This window comes from Azolla caroliniana, unplaced genomic scaffold (genome assembly GCF_043228905.1).
Source record: "Azolla caroliniana isolate FFs.n. ecotype wild unplaced genomic scaffold, voAzoCaro1.0.p SCAF_11, whole genome shotgun sequence".
NCBI lineage: Eukaryota > Viridiplantae > Streptophyta > Polypodiopsida > Salviniales > Salviniaceae > Azolla > Azolla caroliniana.
Genome location: NW_028230446.1, coordinates 21,896,415 through 21,922,195, shown reverse-complemented (window position 1 = coordinate 21,922,195; position 25,781 = coordinate 21,896,415). Strand labels below are relative to the sequence as shown.

Below are 25,781 nucleotides of genomic sequence, written 5' to 3'. Positions count from 1 at the left end.
GTATGTTCACACGGTCTGCATTGACACCATATTAGAGGGATGGATGGATGGTCATGGGACGATCAATCATTCGTACCACCACGATATGTGATTGAGCACGCGTTTTTTACATATATGTACTCGAAACCCTTTAGTTTTACTTCTATTCTACACTACCTGTCATAACATATTCACTTGTTCCTTTGGATCTTGATTGTCCAATATGATCGGATGGACCTATTTCTATTCAATTGTTATCGCACAAGAGTCCACATATGTTAGCAAGGTTCTACATTGTCCAGGATGGTATACATATTTATATTCAATTGTCATCAAACAGAGTTCATACATGCACGCTACCAAGGTTCTTGGCTATCTAACTTGACTTGCCCATATATTTATCCTTGTGTGTGTGTGCGTGTGTGTGTTTGTGGGGGGGGGGGGGGGGGGGGGGCACATATATTTATAGTCAACCTTCATCAAACAAAGTTCACACATGCTACCAAGATTATCCACTATCTAACATCACCTGGCCCACATATTTATTTATCAACATGGTATATGCATAGCACATATCTCTACATCAACGTGCCATTGACAAGACATGACAAATTATTGGTTATATTCATCCTTCAAAAGCCAATTTGATCCAGTATTATCTACAAAACGTGATAGGATGGTAATGTTGTTTTGCAACCTTTAGGTTGTGGGCTCAAGTCTCAAGCAATCACTTAAAGTGGTCTTCTACGAAACAATTTTTATGTTTATTTTTGAAACCATGTTAACTTAAAAAGTTGTCCATGCTTACGTGTTGAGGTAATGTTCACTATAAAAACACTCCTTACATTTTCTATTTAGTCACCCACATTAATAGATTTCACCCAACATTGTGGCCTTACGTGTTAGCATTTCTTGCAACCAAAGGTTGAAAACATATATTATAACTGAATGTTAATCAGGCAATTTGTCATCCAAAGTTGTGAATCTGTGACCAACTCAAGTTGGTAACATATCCACACTTGTGAATGATCACTAATGGGATAAAAGGCACGGTGTTGGAGAAGTGGAACGTAATGTGAGGCCACTGACTCACTAGTAAGAATTGTTCTCTATTAAGTAATTGAAAGATGCTGAAAGGAGTTTACCTACATAACTATGAGTGTGCACAAAAATTTGAGAATATGCTTACTATTTTCAAATTTTTAATATCATCCATCTCATATTTTTATGAAAACTTTATGAAATCCAAGAAATCTGACTATCTCTTCTCTTGCCCTCTTGATGTTGATAAGGTGGTTCATCATAACCATAAAATTAAAAGAACTCAAGTTTGATCTTCACTTAGGACCTACGCCATTGCATAGATTGTACTTGGTCTCATATGGACATTACTAATCTCATTCTCTCCCGTCTATCATCCCTTACCATGGTTCACATTTGTATTTGTAAGTGTGACTTGGGAATCACTAATAATTACTTGAAAATAGAATTATTTCAAGAATTATTACCCAACTATGACACCACCTACTACACTAAAATCATTATCATCTTTGTTGAGGACGCCCATTTCTAGTGTGATGTCAGCCTATTCATATTTGTAACGCACATGGACCAACTTCACTCTAGACTAGAGAAAGAGAGAGACAAGCAAGATTAAACAATAAACATCATGATGCAACAACCAGAATACAAAGATTTATACTTTAAGTGCTTCTAAATGCATATTGTTACAGTTACAAAAGATCCGCCATTCAATTTTGACTGGTACCGCCATTCAATAGATCCAATTATGAATTTACCTCCGATCCACAGTATGTAAATTATCACAATAGCATTCCAACATAGCATAAATTGAAACTTCGATCCTTTTTGTGCACATATTCTACTCTGATGATTGATTTTACAGCGTGGAACTCTATCAGCTTGCAAATGCTTGGTAAAGTTTCTACATTTGAATGTTATACAGACTTTACACAGGACAATTATTGCTGCAAACATCAAATAAAGCATAAACATTGTTCCAATCTTTATGGCAAAATGAAAAGGTCTTACAAACTTTACAAATGGGACAATTATTGTTGCAAATATTGCACAAGCACAACATGTTTCAAGTTTTGACAGCAAACTTCAAACAGTCTAACTATGCACAAAGCATGTTATTCACTTTTAATGGATGGCTTACTAAGTCTGGGTATTATGCATACACATGCACGCAAATACATGTGTGAAACCACACAAATCCTACTATAAAGGGATGAGATGAGCAAAAATAGCTAACACTAATCAAGAAGAGATTTTATGATTGCCTTCACATTCAGCTTCTTTAAATCAGTGTATGTTTGGCCACACCCAAGAAACATTATTGGCGCACCAGATTTATAAACCATGGATAGGGCGGCACCAACCTGAAAAAGAAAGAAATTATATATAAGTAAGATGAAGTCTTAAGCATCTAAATTATGCTATTTGTCTGTGTTTCATTATATAATCAGATAAAGATATCTAAATTATGATATTGATCCATATTTTACAACTACAGGGCATGGTATAGATATACTGACGTAATATTTTAGATTGAATGATTAAAGAAAAATGAAGAACCTTGTCATCAACAGTATCGAACTTGGTCAGCAGAATACCATCAATGGTTCTTGGAAGAGATGATACCGACATATCAATGAGTTTCTGTAAAAAATCCAACATAACCTCAGCACCCGTTGGTGAGTCCAATGGTCATCAAACTATAAAGCCAAGTGGAAACAAAAACAAGGTAATAGGCTTACTTGATTGAATTTCATAAGCTGATCAACTCCATCATTCCCAACTAAGGCTTCTCCAACAAAAAGCACAAGATCAGGGCTGTTCATATGCACAAGTTTCGCCAAAGCTCTCATTAATGGTTCATTATCCTGTTTCGTACCGTACATATGGTAAGTAAGGATTACACAGCAAAACCACAAATAAAAGAGTTCAATAATCTGCTCAGATTGATCAAACAGATGTGTGAATTAAGCAAAAAAATGCATTGTCTTTGCTTAAGTACCAAAATTGGATAGTTTTGGGAATTCACAAATACCTGCATCCGGCCAGCAGTATCAACGAGTACCACATCGATTTTGTTGTGTGTTGCCTCACGTATTGCTTCTTTTGCAACTAGTGCAGGATCCTTTTCATAGCCTCGTTGAAAAAGGCTTATCTGAGACAATTTTTTATTAATTCGGTTAATATTTTAAGTAATAAGAAAAAGTTACCAAAACTGAAATAGTGAGTTTTTAATATTTTGCCAAGCTACCCTATATCTTTGTTATTTCCCAAAGGCCCTTGGTCAACCTCTTTCTTGAGCAATTGTAAACTCAATTCATTACCTTTCGTCAACTACGTGTGTTATTTGAGCAAGTATACTTTTAATTCATCTCCTTTTTAGCTGGCGTTAGTGAAATAACAAAACTTAAGGGTTTTGGGAAATTTAATGAAAATCAGGGGTATTTCTGAGCTAACAGAGCCAATATTGCCACAAGTAAGCATTACCTGCAAGCGGTTTGCATGAGTCCTGAGTTGTTCCACAGCACCAGAACGAAAAGTATCACATGCTGCCATCATAACACTAATATTGTGCTGCATCAACCAGTATGCTACCTGATGATAGATTCTATTAGTATTGTGATATAATGACTCTTTAACTACATTTTTTTCCAGAATGTTGGTTTATTATAATTCAAGGAAAGGAGAAGTTTATGAGATTTGTTAGTACCTTCATTTATTTTACAAAAAAGGTTGGTTTCTTTCAATTAAAAATGAAATAAATTTTACATCAGTTGGTTTTTTCCAATTCAAAAAACGTAAAATTTACATTAGTTCATTTATCTGATCGTAGAAACACCACGAAAATATTCTCCACTGCTAGAGTAGTTACTAGAATACCCTACAGTCTTCAAAATTTACCAGACATGCTTATGTAGTTGTAAATTAGGCAGTATGATAGTTTCTCTTATTTGAATTAGAAAAAAGGAAACCTTTGCAAGATTGGTTGACTTTCCGACCCCGTTCACACCACAAAATACCACAACATAAGGGCGACCTTGTTCTTTTGCAGAATGAACATCACGCAGAATATCAATAGATCGTTTTGGAGTGAGAATTCTAACCAATGCTTCTTCCATAGCAGTCTGTATATATGATTTGCCATTTATAATATATTAGAGAAAAGAGAGAAACCCAGGACTACAATTAAGGCTTCATGTATATTTTGTATACAGAATTATAGCCATGCTTTATTGTGATTGATAATTTACCTTCACAGTAGAAGAAATCCTTGTGAATGAGCCCAATTTTTTCCCGACTAGACTGGCAGCCACAGAGCTGCACAACTCTTCTGAGATTTCCTCAGCCTAAAAGAGACCATTCACAAATTCATGGAATCATTTTGATATCAAAAATTCGTGACCAAATTGGCTTTTGATACTCAGAAGTAAAAAAGTATTATTGATCTTCCTCAAAAAATTATATTTATATGCTTGGACAAAAGCTGATTCTCTGATCTTTCGAAAAAGAGATCACAGAGAAACCTTACTTTTCGACATGCACATACACACACACATATGTGTGTGTGTATATATACGTATATGAATATGTAAATATACAATTACAATATATATTATATATATGTCTGTATGTACACGGTATATATTGCACACATATGTATGTATGTATGTTATGCATTGGATGACATATATTTTGTACACGTGTGCATAAAAAATATAGATTATACTTGCATATTTATGTACATTTATACACACATATATATACATGCACACACAAAAATACATACATATATACCACAAATACATACACACACAAATGCAATGGATGACATATATTTTGTACACGTGTGCATAACAAATATAGATTATACGTGCATATTTATGTACATACACACACAAAAATACATACATATATACCACAAATACATGCACACACAAAAATATGCATATACAATAACACAGGCATCACATGAAAGGTAGTCCTATTCCACATACCACATTCTTCATCATAAGACGTTCTTTAAGGGCTTTCAGTGCTGGTGCTAGATCTTCCTTGTCAATTACAGCCTTCCCAGCAACACTTCATGGAAAAAAGTAACTCATATCAGACCAATCATGCAAAAAAATTGCGAGAATCCGAAATGGAATTTCAAATACTGTAAGGAAAGAAGCAGCTAGCAAAAAACCTTTGAATGAACGAGGAAAACCATCCTTTTTTCTTTACATTCTCTTTCTGCTTAGGAGTATTCTCTACTTCCTCATCAACCTCAAGATCAGATTCATCATCATCTTCCACAGCATCCATTAGGCTTAATCCTTGATCAGCTAAAACGGCATCTTGAGCCTCTCTTGAAAACGAATCCAGCGGCTCAGAATGATCCAAATTCTTGGCCGGAGCATCATCCCAAACCCTATTTTTCTTCACTGTCTTCTTTACACCAGTTTCTTCTACATTGTTGTTAGTTACTATAGGGTTCGATTTTGACCCTTTTTTTCCTCCTTTAGACTTAAGTTTGTGAAGCTTATCTACATTGAAAGCAGATTCGATGACTTTCTGATCTTCATCGCTGCTACTATGTCCATGGCCATGGCTATGGCCATTTCCTCCATTGATAGAGGCTTTTTTATCAGAATTCTTACCAACACCATTACTTTGGTTATGATTCTTCTGATCATATCCATTCCTGCGATGCAAACCTTCATTTTCACCTCCATTTTCTCCCTCTGAAGATCCATTTTGCTGCTTACTTGATGAATTCTTCCCCGCTTTACCATTTCCTCTGGAAGAAGACCCAATCTTTTGCTTACCTCCATGATCAGAAGATAAATTCATCTGTTTACTCTTGCTACGGAGCTCATCAGATCTGGCTTCTGCTTCCAGGAGAAGCTGTCTGAAAGTATCATCGAAATCTGACGCGAAATCTGTTCGTTTAGGGTTAAAGAGAGGAGAAAACTCACGTTTCACTGATTCGAGGAGCTCGTCAACGTACAAAAGGTGAAGAATCTTTCTGTAAACAGCAACAAAGACAAGACCAAGATCGTTGTTATATGTCCATTTCAGAGTATAAGAACATCCTGGAGCGTCATGTTGGAAAGACGAAGAAGCATTCCTTTCTTCCAGAAGGCAAGATCTGATGAGGGCGTCGATGGGTGATCCTCTGAGAGCACTTGCAAGCTCTTGGTATGTCCATAGGATCAATCCTCCTCTTGTGAAGATGAGAAGCTGTTCCAACATGTCTGTCGTGTGTGTATGTGCGTATGGATGTATCGATCTGTAAGAAGCAGAAAAAAGAATAGCAGAAGGAGGGAAGAAAGAACAGAAGGAAGAAGAAGAAGAAGAAAGAAGGCAAGAAAGAATTGAATACGAAATAGGCCTGCGTTTCTACATACATATATACATACATACATATTTACTCTGTGGACGGGAAGACTTGGTCCTTCACAGAAACCTTATGACTACATACATACATACACACATAAGGTAGTCCTATTCCACATACCACATTCGAGTATGCATTCGAGTATGTAACCAAATCATAGTATGATACTATGAACCATACGTAGCATACGTTCATTCGAGTATGTTAAACTCCCTCGAAGTATGGTAAATACTAAATACCATACTTTTGTATTCATTATTTATTTTAAGGTCAATTTTATTTGAAGGTAAGAAAGTTAATTAAAAAGTGTAAAAGAAAAAAAACATAAGAATGTTTTGATAACATACGCATTCGCATGAAATAGAATGTTACGTTTCGATATGCGTGTGTGATAATCACCATCTTATCATTATCCAAAAAAAAGTGTGCGTCCAAAAACCAACCCGGCTCTGACCACCGACTCTAACTAGCCTCTGTCACATCTAACCTGGCACAAAGTTTCTAACCCAGTCGCTTTTCTCTTACCTGAGACCAATTTTCCAACTCGACTACCTTCTCTAACCTCGTTGAAATTTCTGAATAGATCTTTTTTTATGTTCTAAGATTCTCCAAAAATATCAAAAACACTTTTAGAAAACAAAATTCCTGAGTTTTAGATATAAAAAGTGACCAACAACTTGGTCCACCATTGAATGTAAACAAAATGTCAACGATTTTAGCCACCAATAGGCCCATCCACAAATAAAATTGTAACCACCAATGTTCATAACAAGAGACTAGAAACTTCAAAGATCGCATGTTGAAGTCACAAATAGCTTCAAAGATCACAAATTTTCAATCACAAATGTAAACAAAGCATAAAGGATGATTGCAAACACCTAACCTCCTCAAATTTAAATGAAAATGAAAATTTTAGCCACCAGGTTTTTCTAAGATGACTAGAAACTTCAAAAATCACAGGTTGAAGTCCACATGTCATACATGTTCAAATATCAAAATATTGGAGTCGCACATATACAAACTCTTGACACTACAAACCTATAAATCATAGGATGTAAACAAAAACTCAAAGATCAGGACGCTTGTTCAGAGGATGACAAGATACATCCACAATTTCTGTCAAGATATCACAATGCAAACACTGAACATTCTTAGTTTCACATATTGGCAACCACCTCTTAACACAACGAGCACCTCTCTGTAGTCTTCCAGTGTATATTTCGGTCGCGTTTGGGGAGTTGCCAATAAATTCTTGCGAGATTTCAAAAGTGGCACCGTTTTTTGCACCAACTTGTTGTTTCTGACCTACGGATCTTGTTTCTACTTCATTGGTTGTTGAGAGACAATCTAAACATACAACTTTTTCCAGAGATCTGCCAACTTTTGCATACAATCCTCAACAACCTTGTCGGATGATCCTAATTCTTGCTCATGCCATTGAACACCTTTCCATGTCTCGGGATCGGATGTTTTGCAACCATTGACACGGTTGGTTCTGCATTCATACCAATGTCTGCTTGACATCATCAATTTGCATTAGGGCCTTGATCTATAAATGGTAATGACCCATATAGTGACGGCATATGTCTCTCAACAATCATCTGAATGGCAAGTAAATGCTTACATTTTTTTTCCAAAAAATATATTCTTCATTAGTAGAATTCTGCATGCATGAGGAAATTATTAAGCTAAAACATTACAATGGCTTTAGCCATGATGACCTATGAAAACCACAAATAATGCATTCTAAGATTCTTTTCACCTTCTCACCCAACATTTTTGGCAATAACTTCACAACACATAGCAATTACCCTTGTTTGCCTAGCATGTGATCGATGCATTCCATAGTGCAACGTCTATCATAGGCATGGTTAGACAAACCTCGTTTTCCTTCAACCAAAGTGCCACATGTTGTGAACCTATTCAAAAGATTGTCTTGCAAATAGGAATTGGGCCTATCGTCGGTGAATCTTCAAGAGCATTTCCATTGCCCTCTATGTTCGATATCTTTGCCTATGGATACCATAATAGGGAAGATAATCCACAATTACTCATCGTTATGAAAAGCTCAAGAAATATGCTTCATTTTCCACATCAAAATCATATAAACCAACATCCATGTTTTGTATGCCCTGTTATAATTGCATTCCATGAGACCACATTTGTAGTTAGAAGGCGCTCGAACACATCTTGTGCTTCAGCAATCCGGCAAAAATGATCGTGAGAGTTCCATTTCCAGCTTTCATAAGTCCTCTTGAAATAGGCCTGTGTACTAGAAGTTTTGTGACATAAACTGGAGATATTGTTGATCAGAGTACAATAGTGTATTGCACCTTCCTCTCCAAATAATACTCTCTCTGCTTAAACTTCCATTGCAGCCATAACAGCAGCCACCACAAAGGCCCATTACAACTTCTGTACCAAAATTCCCTCAAATTTCCTGCATCTTACCAAAGTTGGTTCGTAAACATGAAATCCAAAATTTCTAAAATTCTCCCGCAATGTTTTTGCGATGCCAAAGCCCATAACCCCCAATAATGTTGATGCCATGCCAAATCCCATAGCACCGTCCATCAAATTAAACATGTTGTACTGATAGAGCTTCTTTCACTATTATTTCTTGATCGTTGTTGCATATGAGAGGTCTCATATCCAAATGAGCATACCATATGAAATACTAGTTCGCTACTACGATGAATGCCAAAGAAAATAGAAAGGCCCATGCTTCTTCAAGCAATAAATTGGCAAGAGTAGCCCATGAAACACCCCTCTAAACATGTAGTTCCTCAAACAGTAATTGTTCCTCAGTTACAAATCCATAGTTCACGTCCATACCAATTTCGTTGATTCCTACAAAAACTGAATGAGTCTACTCTCCTCACCCCCTCATGACGATATGCTTCAACCCCTGCCACCATCCCGAAAGTCTAGTACCTACAAAATCCAGTGTGCTCTCCTTCTCCCCTCATGAAAGTATGCTTCAGCCCCCTACACCATCTTCATTCATGTTATCAACAATATAAAGTCAGCTTCATTGTCAACATCCATCTCTCCATTTTCAACACTTTCTTATACCTACCCAAAAATAGTTTGAATTCACTCTCCTCAAACCCTCATAAAAATATGCTTCGGCCTCCAACACCATCTTCACTCATCATTATAGATAATCTGCTTCATTTTCAACATCAACCATCTCTCCATTTTCAGCAATTTCTTGTACCTACTCACAATATTTTGCTTCACCCCCCACACCATCTTCACTCCTCCTTATCCCTCAAAAGAATTTGCTTCTTAAGTCCACATCAACCATCTCCCTGATTACCACCAAATTCCTGTATAAATAATAGCAAAATGACTATAAAATGTTTCCTCATCCCCTCATATATTTGCTTCAACCCCCACACCATCGTACTCATCCTCTCGTCATGGCAATATGATATAAAGACAATAACTACATGACAACAACGACAAGAAACCTACAATCTTCTTCATTCCGTCCACCTAACTTCTCACCAACCAACTTGGCATGTCGCTGACTACCACCAACCTCTACCACCCCAACATCACTTGTCTCAAGCTCGCCAATCATCTTCCATCTCACTGATTTCCATCAAGCATCTTGACATATAGGCAAAAAACAAATTAGTGTAAATAATTTCCTCACCTACTCATGATAAAATGCTTCAAACCCCACACCATCTTCACTCATCCTCCCTCAAAAGAATTTTGCTTCTTAATTCCACATCAACCCTCTCACTGATTACCACCAAATTCCTACTCATAATAATGTGCTTCAACCCCCACACCATCTTCACTCATCCTTATCGCTAAAAAAGAATTTGCTTCTTAAGTCCACAACAACATCTCACTAATCGACACCAATTCCAGCTTGCCATGTCGTTGACTACCACCAACATCACAACAACATCACTTATCCTAACAAAAATAGCATCACTCATCTATGTTATGTCATGTTATTTGTACTAAAGATGGTGCTGGTGGCGGGAACAACCAATGAGGCGGTACATAGTTCCACTTGACATCTGTGGTTTCATTCAATATAATAGGTATAGATGACCAGACTCTACAAATTCTCATTCTTTTCTTATTAGGTGTGTGTCCAGAACCCTTATAATTGTCATATTCACCTTTAACCATATGTACCAATAAGTCCCAAAAAGACTTAACCTGATCCACAATGTGAATGTTTTCATCATTGTATAGCTTGGAACACCTAGCTTTCCAAAGAACCCATAAAGCCAAAGAGGAGACAATTTGCGAGATGTAACTGCGGGAGAAAAACTTGATTCCCTGCAAGGAGGTTGAAGTAGAGTATACCTGCAAACTTTTGACATGTAATGTCAACGAAGAATAATGATGATGATAGAAAGCCATTTGTTGATCTAACCCTCCCAAGAAGACGGCACCCCACGTGAAAATCCCCGACCTATACTTAGGACCTAGTAGCCTAAGAATTCTAAACCAAATTTTTTTTGCGACAACACATTCCCAAAATACATGATGCAATGACTCATGTACAAAACCACATATAACGCATGACTGATCAACTACATATCCCCTCATCAAATCACCTACTAGCAACACGTAATGAATCATCAACCAATGAAAGTGTAATATCTTGTTCATACATTTAATTGACCAAAACTGTTTCCAAAACATCAGCATATGAGAAGATGAGACATTACCTTCCTCCCGATACTTTTTTCCAGCAGGTACTGACTCAGTCTGACTCAACATAAAGTTTCTCCCAAATGCCATCGAATATGTGAAGAATGGGAGGCCCTTAGTGGAATTATTAGGCATGGACAATTTCCAACCATAATTTGTAGGATCCCACTGCAGATCAGCAAGTGACCAAGAGTGTAAAACCCAAATATGAGATGCATAGTTAGCAATTAAGGGACTAGGGTCAATAAACAATTTTTTATCCAATCTAGCAATTACTCACACTAGTAACTGCTTTGCAGCAGACATAATTGGAGACTCATCATCTACTAATACCAACCTACCATTATCCAACACTTCATAGAAGTAGACGTTGCCATTTTGATGATATAAACAAGCACCTTTAAGTATATTAAGTGTCAAAAACATACCGTACCAACTTTGAAAATGATCGAACTGCAAAGTTGGTACTGTGACCTAATATGCCATGGACAATTGAGATACCATTATGTTTGCCCCTCTTAAGTTAGACAACCTATTATTTCGGTCCTGTGCTGATGTCTGCAAAAAGTTTATCCAATCCGCAACTGTACAGGTTGGACCATTGTCCATTGCAGCCCAAGATAACCTAGGTCGTAGACCCAACACACATGCAGCTTCATCCGTAAATAAAGGGTTCTATATCAAAGGTTGACACATGAATTGATGAAAAGTTTTTGGTGGACAAGAAAACAAGTGCTTGACGAATACTTTCCCATGCTCGAAATATTCCATTAAAGAAACGTAAGGATCCAACATTAGACTTAGGTAATGGAAAATCTGCATTTACAAACCATCTAAGACTATCATTCCATTGACCACCTATTGATGGCTTGACCTTATGTAAATGCCTAATCCATAACTTTTTCCAAAACTCCTCTCCTGACAATAAACTCCTAACAACATGTTTAGAAAGTAAGGCTTTACTTGGCATAAAAGGATCAATCAAACCGAGACCTCCTTTATGCTTAGATTGTGTAAGAACAGTCCAAGCTACCTTTGCTACCGAATTGTCAGACATGTTGCTCCCCCAAATAAAATTCTGTATTAGACGTTGAACTTTAAGTATTATTGTCCTCGAAAATAGCCATGTAGATGCTATATACCAAATCGAGGACAAAAGCACCAAATTAGCTACAACTATACGTCCTACTAAGGATAGCTTTTCCTTATTCCAGTATATTAGCTTATTCCTTAATCTTAACAACAAGGGTGCAACTAGCAATGGGCCCGGTTTTGGCTCAAACCGAACCGAACCAAAAAACTGTGGCTTAACGGTTTATAGGTTCAAAGATAAATAAACGGTTTGGTTTGGTTTCAAATGTTACTAATCGGTTTCGGTTCGGTTCGGTTTTGAATTGACCGGTTTAGCGGCTTATCGGTTTCTGTTTATGTGGTTCGGTTTATAGGTTTATAGGTTTATAGGTTAAAAAATACTTATAAATATTTTCTATAGGCCCTAACTTTTAACTTTTAATTTTAAACTCTTGTTTTAACTTATTAAATTTTATATGTTTTATATGTAGAGTCTCCTTTTCATTTATGATGATCAATTATAATAAGTATGATAATCAAATTTATGATTAGTATAATGATCAAATTTATGATTAGTATGATGATCAAATTTATGATTAATATGATGACCAAATTTATGATAATATGATGACCAAAATTTATGATAAGTATGATGACGCAATTTATGATGAGTGTGATGACAAAATTTATGATGATTTTCTTACACAAATTTATAATAAGTATAATGATTAATATCAATAAAAAATGGTTTGGTTTGGTTTGGTTTTGATTTATGATAAACTAGTTTGGTTTGGTTTTAAATTTTTCGTAAACGGTTTGGTTTTAAACGGTTTAGTTTCTCCTATTCTTTAAACGGTTTGGTTTAAATGGCTTCATAAATTTTAAAACAGTTTGGTTTGGTTTTTATTATTAATAAATGGTTTGGTTTGGTTTCAAGGCCAAGAAACCGAACCGAACCGAAACCGAACCGGGCCCATTACTAGGTGCAACCATATCCTCTGCCTTTAATCCCAAACTCACTCTACAGCCTAAGTACCTAATGGATTGACCTTGAGGTATCCAAGTGAATCCTAAAGAAGGCACATTAATTGGCGGATCTCCAGGAGCAACCCAAAAACCTGATGACTTATCCCAATTTATCAATGCACCCGATGCATCTGAGAAATCGTCCACAACCGTTTTCACCTGTGCCAAATTTAATTGTGAGGCCTGAACATATAAAGTTGTATCATCAGCAAACTCGCTATCCACACCAGCATATGACATTGGTAGTGCTAACCCTTTAATATTTACATATTGAGAATTTAGATGTACAGAAAATGCTTCAGATACTAGTAAAAACAAGAAAGGAGCAAGTGGACATCCTTGTCTTACTGATCTTGAAATCGAAAATCTCCTACCAATATCCCCTACAAATAAAAGAGAGTTATACGCATTACGATATAATGTTGATACTCCTTGTATCCATGTGTTTGGGAAACCCATCCTAACCAATGTTCCCTCTATAAAATCCCAGTCCACTCTAACATCATAAGCCTTTTCAATATCAAGAAATAACACCGCTAGGTTTTGCTTATGCACTTCCGCAAAGGCAACCATTTCCCAAAAGAGGATAATATTATAAAAAATACTTCTCTCTTGCATAAAACCAGTCTGAGAATCATGAATCAACTCCGAAAGATAAGGTTGTAGTCGTATAGCTAATGTTTTTGCTAATATTTAATAAATAACATTCAACAAGGTAATTGGTCTCCAGTGTTGAAGCTCTTCTAAGTGTCCACTTGATTTAGGGATCATATAAATTAAACCCTCCTTCCATTCTTGTGGCATATTTCCCGGGTCTAATATCTGTTGGTAGGCTTTGGTCAATCCATCACCTATCAAATCCCAATATTGGATATACCACTGGACTCCCAACCCATCCAAGCCAAGACAAACATCTTTAGCAAGGGCTTTAGCAGCTTTAAGAACCTCTTGAGAATCTAGCGGTTGTAAAAGACAATCTACCAGTTGTACATACACACTATTATGAATCCTTGACCATATGGTGTCCCTTCTAATCAAATCATCTGCAGAAAAAGATCTAGCTTTCAACAAAGTCTCATAATAATCAGAGGATATTTGCCTCATCTGACTAGAATCCATGGTATAAGAGCCGTCCTGACATTTTAACTGAGAAATCCTAACAGTTGTCTTATGATGATTATGCACTGCAAAGAATAGTTTATTGACTTTATCTCCTGACTCTGCCCATGTAGACGATATATTATGATAATTAAAATACGCAGAAATCTTTTGTAATTCCAATATTTGGTTCCCTACTTGTATCACTCGGGAATTTATATACCTCGAATATGGTCTTCTCTCTTGCAGATGTTGCAAGGATCTCAATCCCCTGCGAAGTCTTCCTATTTTAGTACAAGACTCATAAAATACTTGTTTAGCTTTACAGTGAAAAAATTGTTGTATTTCACTAATAGCCTTTCGAACACTAGATAATGCATAATCATATGAATAATCACATTTATTCCAAATATTATGCACACTATGAACACAATCTTGGCTAAGAAACACATGATTCAAAATTCTAAACCTAGGATTTCTATGTTGCTCCTGCAAGACTATAACTAAACGATGTGGTGCATGATCAAAAAAGGAAAATGAAGGTAAGATTCCAATTGAACCTCCTTTGTCCCATAAAAACTTATCCGCATAAAATCTATCTAACCTAGATAAATTGGTATGTGATTGTTTTCTATCCGACCGTGAATAAGCTAAGGAATCTTGCATCCGTACAAAAGAAGACACATGCCACAAGTCCATTAAACCTAAAGAAAAGATCAAACGTTCCCATTCATATAATTCTGAACCAAATAATGTTTGTGATGTGCCTCCTAACCCATCACACCCATCCTCCAACATATTAAAGTCACCCGCAAGTGCCCAATGTTCAACAACTGGTAACTGTGGCATTATGCTATTCCATAATGTCTTTCTATCTCTTGCATGATTTGGTGCATAAATATTCAACAAACCCCACTTCTTTGAACCAATTTGAAGTATTATATAATGACCTCTACCACAAGCCAAAACTCCGTAATGTGAGAAAGAAGACCACCAAATATCACTTATTGCAATGCAAAGACCTACTTTCAAACTATTATCCCCAGTTGCAGGCACCCAGAATTGTTTCCAATGCCTGGCAACAAATTTCCATATTTTTGAATTCTTTGTTCATTTAAATGATACTCTTAAATAAGAAGAATATCAATCCTACCTATCAAAGATTTCCTTAACTGACGGCGGAAAACACTCCTTACCTTACAACAATGTCTACTTCCTAAGCCCCTTACATTCCATGAAATAATATTTAACCTATCCATCATTCATGTTTTGCCCTCCTACTCTCCTTTCGGCTAGTGCACCTTCTCTACCTTTCCTTCCATCCTCTACGGTTCTTAATTGTCTCCTATTTGACCAAATGCTTTTCCCAACAACTTATGGGCGCGCACTAGCAAATGTTTATCTGCTATAGCAACCCTATCGGAAGACTTAGCAGTTGTAAAAGTCGCTATATTGCCACAATCCATATCCGCATGTGGTAAGTCTACCTTGACCACTTCCTTTGTTGTAAACTCATTCAAAACTATAGACCTATTATCTTGTTGTACTTTATGTAAAACCAATTGTTTGTCCTTAATTGATTATTAACCTTAGAAAAATATTCTACTGTTTGCACCTTTAAAGGTTTGTTATTTGTACTATGTTCCAACTGTGCTCCATTGTGCCAACTGGGAGGGACAAACCGCCATCCACTTTACTACTCCCTGCTTCCTTTTCAAGTGTTTGCAAAGATTGATAAGGATTAGCCTCAAGTAATAACAGTGGATTAACTATCTTACTAGTCGGCTTAAAAACATGTTTAGTAGACACTGTAGACCATCCATCTTTAATAACATCTTGTCGAGTAGTTGGATGGGCATCAACATTGACATTCGAGAGTCTCTTTTGACAATCTCAACCTAAATGACCAAACTATCGACACACAAAACATTGATCAGGCAAACCTTGATAATACACCTTTTGTACAACTGGAGGTTTATTTATAAGTAGATTAGGCAAAGAAGTAGTTGTCGGCAAACGGATAGATCTTGGTGCGATTAGCCGAACTGTTGGGACCCCACCCGCTCTATTTGTTCCATAATCTTGTTTGTTACGCGTAGCAATAACCTTACTGAACAAAGCCCCAATACAAGGAAGAGCATTCCTCCATTCTTTCCTCAATCCAGAAAATATTGCCGTAAAAACCATACTAGATTCTTGATCCTACAATACCTCATCTACCTTAATATTATGCGACCATTTATGAAAAGATAACCACGCACCTTCCACTCCTGCCTCCTTAATCACCAATAGTTTTGTGACGGATTCCTCATCGGCAAACTCCACATGGTAACATCCTTGAGACATGAATTGAATGTTGACGATGTTATCCGCTTCCTCCAAGAAAACGGCGTACAAGGTATGACGAAGCTCCGATCTATTCAATCTTGCATCCTGTACCTGCACTACCAAAGAAAAAACCTGTAAGCGTTGTACCTCTCCCAAAATTGTGATTTTATCCTCCTCCAACAACACAAGGTCGACTTGCTCATCACATAGATGAGGCGAAAGTTGGGGGGGTGCACTCAACTCCCCTGTAGGCATATACGGTCTAGCCACAGATGAAATGTGCGGCCAATCCATCGTCGACCTCCTACTCGTGGTGGAACCAGCTTACACTGTGGCGACACTGTTTGCGCCACCCGCGACCTGCTCGTTTCCTGTCTGCTACATTGCTTTCTCCGTCTTAACTCTTAACCCTTCTTCAAGTAAATGCTTACATTTACTTGCAAGATCTTGACAAATCACATTAAGAATTGGAGGAGACATTTTACCATAGAGTGGGAGTGGCTCTCATCCACAATATGCATTGTGTTGTTATTAGTCACATACCTTTCTAGTATCCTCTTGGCCCCTTTAACTCTTGACTTTTTATCCTTACAGTTTGCATGGGGTTGGAATCTACCACTCTCACATATCTCTTGCCTTTGCATTTACCATTTTACCACGTTCTTGGCGATTCAAGTGCCGAAGACATTGTAATGATTAAGACATGCACAAGATTAGTAATAGACCAGTTTATTCTTCCTATCAAGGCAATGTATTTGAGAAATTGCCAATTCACAAAATTGGTAGTGTCAAACTGTTCATAGTTGAATACTCTACCAAACTTACGCCATAGATTCCTCAAAACAATGTTTACATTAAACAAGTTCCAAGTTAGTTGCAATTAACAAACAAGGCAAACATTTGCATTCGTAAACCTCTCTACTCTAACATGGTTCATATGAGATTTACATCCCATCTTCTATAACATGTTTCTGTGATCTTATGCAACACCATCCCAACTATCTATTTTTATATCATATGCAAATATCATATACAATCTTTTTAAGCCACAAAATATAAATAAGTTCATATGCATTGGACAATTTACAATATACCGAATCCTAAATCTGCCTAGAGCACGTGGTTGAGCACAAGTGCAACTAGTCGACTACATGTGAATGTGCAAGTGCAACAGGTTTCCGAAATTCAAAATTTAGTGAAAAATGTAAATTTTTAGGGTTTTAGCCAAGTTGTAGTTAGAGTCGCCATGACGTCAAGCTAAGTTTGAAGGACCGGGTTAGAATAATCAATCGACTTAGTTAAAACATAGTCTGGGTTAGGTAAATTCATAGCAAGATTGGCTCGGGTTAGTGGTTGGGTTGTAAAAAATGGTCGGGGTTAAATTTACAATGTTCGGGTTGGAAAATCTCATCCCTCATGTTAGATGTGACAAACACCCATCAAGGTCGGGTTAGAATAATCACATGCACTTTTTTGTGGATAAAGATTTGATGGTGCAAATCACACACATCTTTCAAAACGTGCCACACACTGTCCATGACCATGATTTCCTCATCAAGCCTCTTTATTATTTGGTTGCAAATAGAAACATTGATGTATGTATGTATATCATCTTGGCATGGTGGCCATATGAATATATATATATATATGCTCATCATATGAGCCTTTGGCCACTCGCCCACCCATTCGGCCCCCCTGCGATATAAATGGAAATGAAAGAACACCGAGGTACAGAATCAAGACAAGCAGAATTCTTGAGATCAAGTCAACACACACACACACACATGATCCAATCATATGGCCGCAGAGTGTCCTCGTTTGAACCTGCTCGTGTTTTGTGTAGTGGCGCCCTACATGTTTATTCTTCTCCCAAGCAGTCTTCATTGTCCCATACACTTGTGGTTATCCCCACAAATTGTCCATTAATGCCTCCCCCATAGGACCAACTCATTATACGTTTGTTGACTATGTGGTTCGAATCTTCTCCCGTGTCGTCTCCAAGCTATTTACATACCTCTAATGCCTCCCACATTGGTAAACACTTATATGTCAATGGATTGAGTGTCTTATTCTTCAACTAGGTGATTAGTTCGCCTAGAATTATTCACGCAATGCTTCTCCCATTGATAACTCTTCAAATGAAGAAATGAAAAATGTAAATGTGTAAATGTGTAAATGTTATATCATGTGTTGAATATGTTTGGCATTGACAATATCTCTTTCATATCACAAATCTTGTATACATTTGACATATATTGAAAATTGGAGATATTAGCCTCATAGGGATATTAATACCAAATAATATGGCATTATTTACATTAAAATACCATGATAGATACTTGCTTTACGATGATTGATGCCAATGTTTTCCACAAATTTGGTGAGATTGAAGGTTTCATTGATACCATCTTCACATATGGAAGCCTCGGAGGAAGTATCCAGGTGTTAGAATCTTAACTATGGGTTTAGTGTATACTCTAACTCGAGTGATGAGTTAGTGTTAATAATAACAAAGGGACCTAATACAAATCAAGTCAAACCTTACATATATGATTGTTGGGTTGTAGTTATTAGGCACAACACTCTCTTACCGATGGGTTCTTATGTAAGGAAAATTCATTGACCCATGCATTGGCATTCACGAGGCTGCATTTTATTTAGCCCATTGGAATCAAATCACAATGTCTATATATTCAACCCTCTACGTATAGTATAAAAAGGACACAACCTCATATTACCATTTTCAATAAGCACATGAAAGAAAGAGTTTGACGAGAAATAGGTAGAGTAATGTGCATTGTGAAATGACTATTTCCATTTATTATTTATTTCATTTACCCATGTGGATTTCGTAAAGTCGTTCTTTTTAGAGAAAGGTGTTAGCTATTTGTTTGTGTCACAATCTTATATTTTAAAATGTTGCTGCAAAGATTTCGAATCAAGCACAAATATTTTTTACAGTGAGCATAATGTTAGGCTATTGATTTATACTTTAATTCATAAACTTTAATGCACATTTCTTTCTTGGCTTTACCATTGTATTGACACATCTATTCATTTTCTTTGTGATTATAATTTCCCATGAACATAGAGGCGCTTTCAAATTAGGTTGTAGCATGGAATGTCTTGTTGTATATATAATGACACAATGGCGCTAAAAAGACTTGAATTTGCTGGCAATAAAGTACTAGATATCATTGATTCATGTATCTATGATAGCTAGGGCAATATGTATGTATGTATATATATATGTAGCTAGGGGTGTATATACATATATATATGAATCACAATGTCTAGAAATAGGCAAGCATTAATACTAGGCCATTTCCTTTTCACTTCGCACAAGTGTTACATCATAGCATTTTTTAAAGATGCATTAGCAACTACAAAACAAACAAAAAATCCCAAACTTCCTATGATATTGTCACCTCATAACAACCATCATTAACAACCTCCATAACTTGACCATGTGTGGTGCAAAGGGAAAAAATGATAATTCCATTCATGAAGTGGTCATGCATAGTGGTTTGATCCATTGTCGACAGATACTAGTATATCTAGAGTTGGCTACACATGTACCCATAAAGCACCCTTTGCCTCGACATACTAATGTGTTTATAGTTAACTACACCTTGTAAGTTGTACCCATAAAGCATCATTTGTCCAAACATACTAGTGTGTTTATAGTTGCCTACTTATGTGCCCATAAAGCAAGTTTAAATTTATGAACAATGAGTATGCCGTGTTACTATTTATCATCGATATTTTGTCATTTTAGTAAGTACATTACCTAGTCCTTTGACATGTTTCCCCATGATAGGCAATTGTGGAGATGAATGTAGACAGGTTGTCAATTGAATGAGAATCATGGGTAAATGGTGATGAAATTGTACCATTCTTATTGGGAGTTCATACATGTATTAATAACAACCCAACATTTATACTCATACGTCAATAGATAGTTGATAAAGGGTTCAAACCATAGGTCCTAGATTCTAGAGTGCGATTGAATCTATTTATGTCCATCATTGTACCATTGCAACCAAAACAAAATGTGATAGATTGGAACGCAGTGTACACTTTAGAGTATGGGTTTCATACTTTTTAAAAGGATACAAATATTGAGCATGATTGCCCTACACAAAAGTAATATATGCATTAAAAATATACCACATTACACAAAACATGATTGATATCTAGAGGCCATGTTTCCATGTTGAACCCATTGCAACATGTTGCCTATTAATCTAATAAATGATAACAAGTTAAAACAAACATTGAAACATTAACCAAAAGTTTATGTATTACATGTAGCCATAAATGATTGAAGTATTCATCATTGTAATTTGTAACCATGCATTAAGCTTGTTTTTTATAATGAAGTTGAGTGATTGCCAACATAGTGTTGTCTAACATAAATATATATCTCTAGTGTGACAAAAGTACCTTCAATACGAAGAACATTAGAGGCTTACTAAAACGTATGTTTGCCTACACAGTTTAAATTCTACTATTTGAATTGTTTTATATTAGATGATATCAACTTTCTTACCTATGATAGATTCACATTTGGTTGCTAACAATGGTTTGGAAAAAGGTTCTCTAGTGGGTTACCACCTTCCACATTCATCAATAGCAAATGTAAACAACCATAACTTATACTTAATGTCGATCAAAAAAATCCTTGATTGGCTATTAAACCCAATTGCTCTATACATATTTTTAACACGAAGTTGCAGCAATGATGGGAGAGGGGATGATAGTTTTTGTGTGGATGTGAAATGAAAAAATCTTAGAGAAAGGTGTTTATTTTCTCCAATTACATAACACGCTGACATTTGTCCCTTATCAATGATACATAGTTGTTAATTGAACCTCATCACAAATGCTCTTTCCCAAATGAATGTTAATATCCATGTACGAGTTCTTGCATATATATCTATGAGGTGTTAGAGAAGTTCCTTACAAGTTTGTTCTATTAAAAACCTGGCTTTGTAGGCTTTTCTTAGAGAATGTAGAATTTTCTTTTAAAAGACTATAAATAAAGTTCTTATCAAACTACCATCCAAAACTACTTGTGGCTATCTAATACATATATAACAATATTTTGGTCTTGGTAAACCACATGCATCTAGAATTATGTTACATCAACAAACTCTCGTAGACATACCCCTTCGGCAAGCACATACAGTTAAAGCAAGTCCTAAGAGAAACCAGAACTTCACATATGTATGCATAATAAAAATGTGAATATATGAAGGAAAGAAGGTGAAATGTTGTACCTTGTTTAAAGTATTGATATAAATTCACAAAGCAAGTGTTAGGGTAATTTAGGATTATAACTTTGTGTAGTAGAAGCCATTGTGCAAAGGCATAATCCAAGGTCCCATAACAATAATATTGACTCTCTAGATTGATAATCAAATCATGATCATCAAATTTTTAGGAAATTAAGAATAACAAACATGTTTTCCATTCTTCCTAACAAATTAAAGTAACTAAAGATATATTATGCGGTATCAACATGTACATATTATGAGTTTTAAACCAATCGTGTTAGGTACATTAGCTAGATCCTCAAAAGGAGGAAAGAAAATATGAAGATTAAGTGATAAAGATTATACTTCGGATTGAATAATTGTTACAAGAATAATGCTAGGAGTGATGCTACCTTGGTTATTTTATCCAAGCTACACATAACCAACAACTTAGTAGGCATTTAGAGAACAAGGGTATGGCTAATCACTCTGATGAAAGACTTGGCGTGATGATCAGGAACATGTAAGTATGTATCTAATACTTGTCCCATATTCACCGAGAAATACCCTATTGACTTTAACTTGCTCCTCTATCTACCATTTGCATGTAATTGAGCAAGGATTGCTCTCTCTGCATATGCTCTCGAAATTGAAAGATGAATGTGTCTGCTCGACATTGTAATTCGTCGAAAGGAATAGCATGGTCTGATTTGGTGACACTTATCTTTGCATCTTCATGCGTATAGTCATCACGTGAAGTGTTGTTGTCATGGGTATGAGATGGAGGCAATTTGTCATTCATGACCTCCATATTATATGCTTGAAATTGTTGATGAAATGCGCTACTGGATTGTCTTGACTTCTTTTCAGAGTTCTCCTTCCATATAGCATCTAAAGTATCACCTTTCTGAGCCCAAGGTTTAGTGACAATACCACTAGGACTAATGGACCTTGATTGATATTCATTATCTTGCTTCAATACTTCAAGAGGAACTGTCGAACTAGGTATCAACTTCACGTGATCATGATCATGATCCTTGTTGGATGCCTTCTTTTTCTTCACCTTTTTGGTCCGATAATTTTTTAAGCACAATGATGGCATTTGTTCTTGAGGCATTTCTTCCGATATCACCATACCCTCATCCTCTAACACCATGGAACCAAGATTGTTAGGATCAGCAACCTGATTAGCCATTGATGGTAGGATTATTCTATTGATATTGTTGGGATGAGGTGCTAATAGCAAGAAAGTGCCGATATTCCCATGACTTTGGAAGTGATTAACATGGCCATTACCTACTAATGCTGGGGTGGAGCCAATATCGGCATGATTAGCATGGTCATTACTTGCTAATGGCAGGGTGACAACAAGTGGGGCACAATTAACATGATCCTTACCCGTGAATGGTAGGACGGAACCAAGGGAGGTGTTATGGGCCTGGGAGTATTGAGCATGGCTATCAACAACCGGTGGTAGGACAATGTCCATAGCGTCATGATAACCATGGGTGGGAAGCTCATTGTCGTTGTTGGCGTAATTATTATCACGGGTGCATTGATCATCGACATCATTGTTGGTGTGAACACGACGAAGTCCGTCATTAGTGGTGTCAAGAGAATCATAGGGTGGTTCATTATGGAGAAAGTCTTGAGGGATGAAAAGGTTACCATGGTCAATGGAGTTGGTAAAGGGTTCCTCCTTGGTGGTATGGTGATGAGTTTTCTCTTGTTTGTGGAAATGTGAGGAGGCAAAGAGGATGAGGATGAGGGAGTTCAAGATGAGGAAAAGGTCAAGTCTTTTGTTATTACCATGCTCATTGTGGGTCAAGAAGAAGAAGAATAGGAGGAGGAGGAGGACACTAGACATGGTGAAGATGATGGCCATTAGCTTCACATCCTGATCACCTCTTAACTTCAGAAAATCCTTTTAATCTCCACCCTAACCTCAACCCTAAACTATGATGAAAAAACACCCAATATCTGACGAAAGCCCTATGAATCCCTACCCCCTAAACCAACCACCTAACCCTAACCACATCATATAAAACCAACATCTGGTCAAAGCCCTTAGGTTGCTGCTACTGACAAAACCCTAACCCTAATATTGCTTATAAAAGAAAGCCCTTGTGTAATCTTAAGCCGATCCAAGAGCCACCTTATGACCCACCTAAACCTACTTGTGCATTATAAGACTCTTGGGAATTCTGATAGATACCATTATTGGAAACACGCAAATTAATTGCATCAAGAGCAACTATGTTAGAATCTCATGGGGGGAGAGAGAGAGAGAGAGAGGGAGGGAAGCACACAAGTTGTGACCTAGTTTTGTTGAAAAAACATGGGGGGAAATATCTCTATTTGTAGGCATGAGATGATTCATGGTTTCCGTGAAGCTTGTGTCACACACAACCACACACACACACACACACACACACACACACACCCCTTTGGGTGGCTTGCTAACACCTAGGAGGGACACAACATTAATTAATTTCATTACAAATGGACAATAGAATCCAACATTAAGCTCATTCGCCTAACTCCTTAAAAAACCTCGGAAGTGTACACCTCTTGTGTTCTTTAGGGGGGCAGTATTCCATTTTATTGAATCTCCTCTCTTTTTTACTTTTTACACTTTTGTCTTGATACATCAATGGGTGGATGGCTACTCCCATCCTCAAACAATTTATCTCTTTTATGTAGGGCTACACTACACTTCGTGATATTATCAAACATGCAATGTCGTCTTTATCTAGGCTTTTAAGTATAGCTACGTGTATGGTTCACCTCTTCTTTTTGTCCATTAAAACTTAAAGTAAGTAGATGCTCCACATCCAATGAGATCGTCAACACCAAATGATTTGTGTATAGATCATTAGGGCCCTATACTAAGCACAAACTCAAATAGCTTCATTGGAGCTAGTCACCATCACAAAGGGACAAACTTTAATCTCGATCACTATACCAAGCAAGTGGCCATACTCGGGTGTTTTTTTGTGATTATGTAAAGGATGATGTGTATCTACCCAAATATGGTATTATAATTCGAAAAAAAGCCTTATCCACTTAAGTGGTCTTCGACGACTAAGCCGCACACACTATAGACTATTGCTCCCTATCTTCCTCGATAATCAAATGATTGGACACCATTGTTGAGGTATCATAGTTTATTGTACGAAACAATCTTTTGTTGATGCTTCTCTTTCATGACACTAAACAAACTTGTTTCGAAGATTTGGCACAATTTTGCTTAAACTTTAAGATATATGATATTCTTCTAGGCTACAAGTTGAATGTTTTGTTTATGTTTCATAGTCTTTTGATGGGCAAATGTCCAAAAACCAAATAATAACCACACTTTGCGCTTACTATAGTTACGCCTCTTTGATGACTTCTCACCTAATCTTGCTCCTTTCAATTCATTGCACTATTACTTGGTTCTAGATGCACACATATGGGCTCTTTTTGAACAATTTAAACACACATTGGATGCCACAAAGGAATACTTGATGATTATGTTTCGTATTGTATAAATGGAATGAATATTTAAGTTTAGGTTACATGAGAACATCATGTACAAATACATTGTTTTTTTTTTCCTATAAAAAAACACTATTTTGCATTAGTTAGCAAATAGAATACATCAAAGTTTACCCGAATCCACAGTGGGATCAACATATACAACTTGGAGGAACAACTCCAAGTTTAGAAGATGAGATAGGTGATGTGATAAGTTAAAGTGACCAAAACACATTTGCCAAATATTTAATGCATTTCATATGGCACTTGTGTTTAAACCTAATTGTATGGAATCCACGCTAATTGATCACAATGTTTGGTCTAAACGTTAGTGTGTTTTATAAGGCAATAGTCATCAATTGTTACACATTCATTATGAATGAAAATGCCAA

At 36.6% G+C, this 25,781-nt stretch overlaps 1 protein-coding gene across 1 annotated transcript; it reads right to left on the bottom strand.

Annotated features, from left to right (window-relative positions):
- Positions 1-1,981: 1,981 nt before the first annotated feature.
- On the bottom strand, positions 1,982-6,370 carry LOC147858545 (signal recognition particle receptor alpha subunit family protein). Its single transcript, XM_087327994.1, has 9 exons — positions 5,207-6,370; positions 5,016-5,100; positions 4,272-4,367; positions 3,993-4,145; positions 3,508-3,615; positions 3,056-3,175; positions 2,763-2,888; positions 2,581-2,664; positions 1,982-2,384 (listed from the first exon to the last, which is right to left on the bottom strand). Exons 1-9 carry the CDS (start codon positions 6,253-6,255, stop codon positions 2,259-2,261), a joined length of 1,947 nt encoding a protein of 648 aa, XP_087184120.1. The 5' UTR covers positions 6,256-6,370; the 3' UTR covers positions 1,982-2,258.
- Between the last annotated feature and the right edge of the window lie 19,411 nt (positions 6,371-25,781).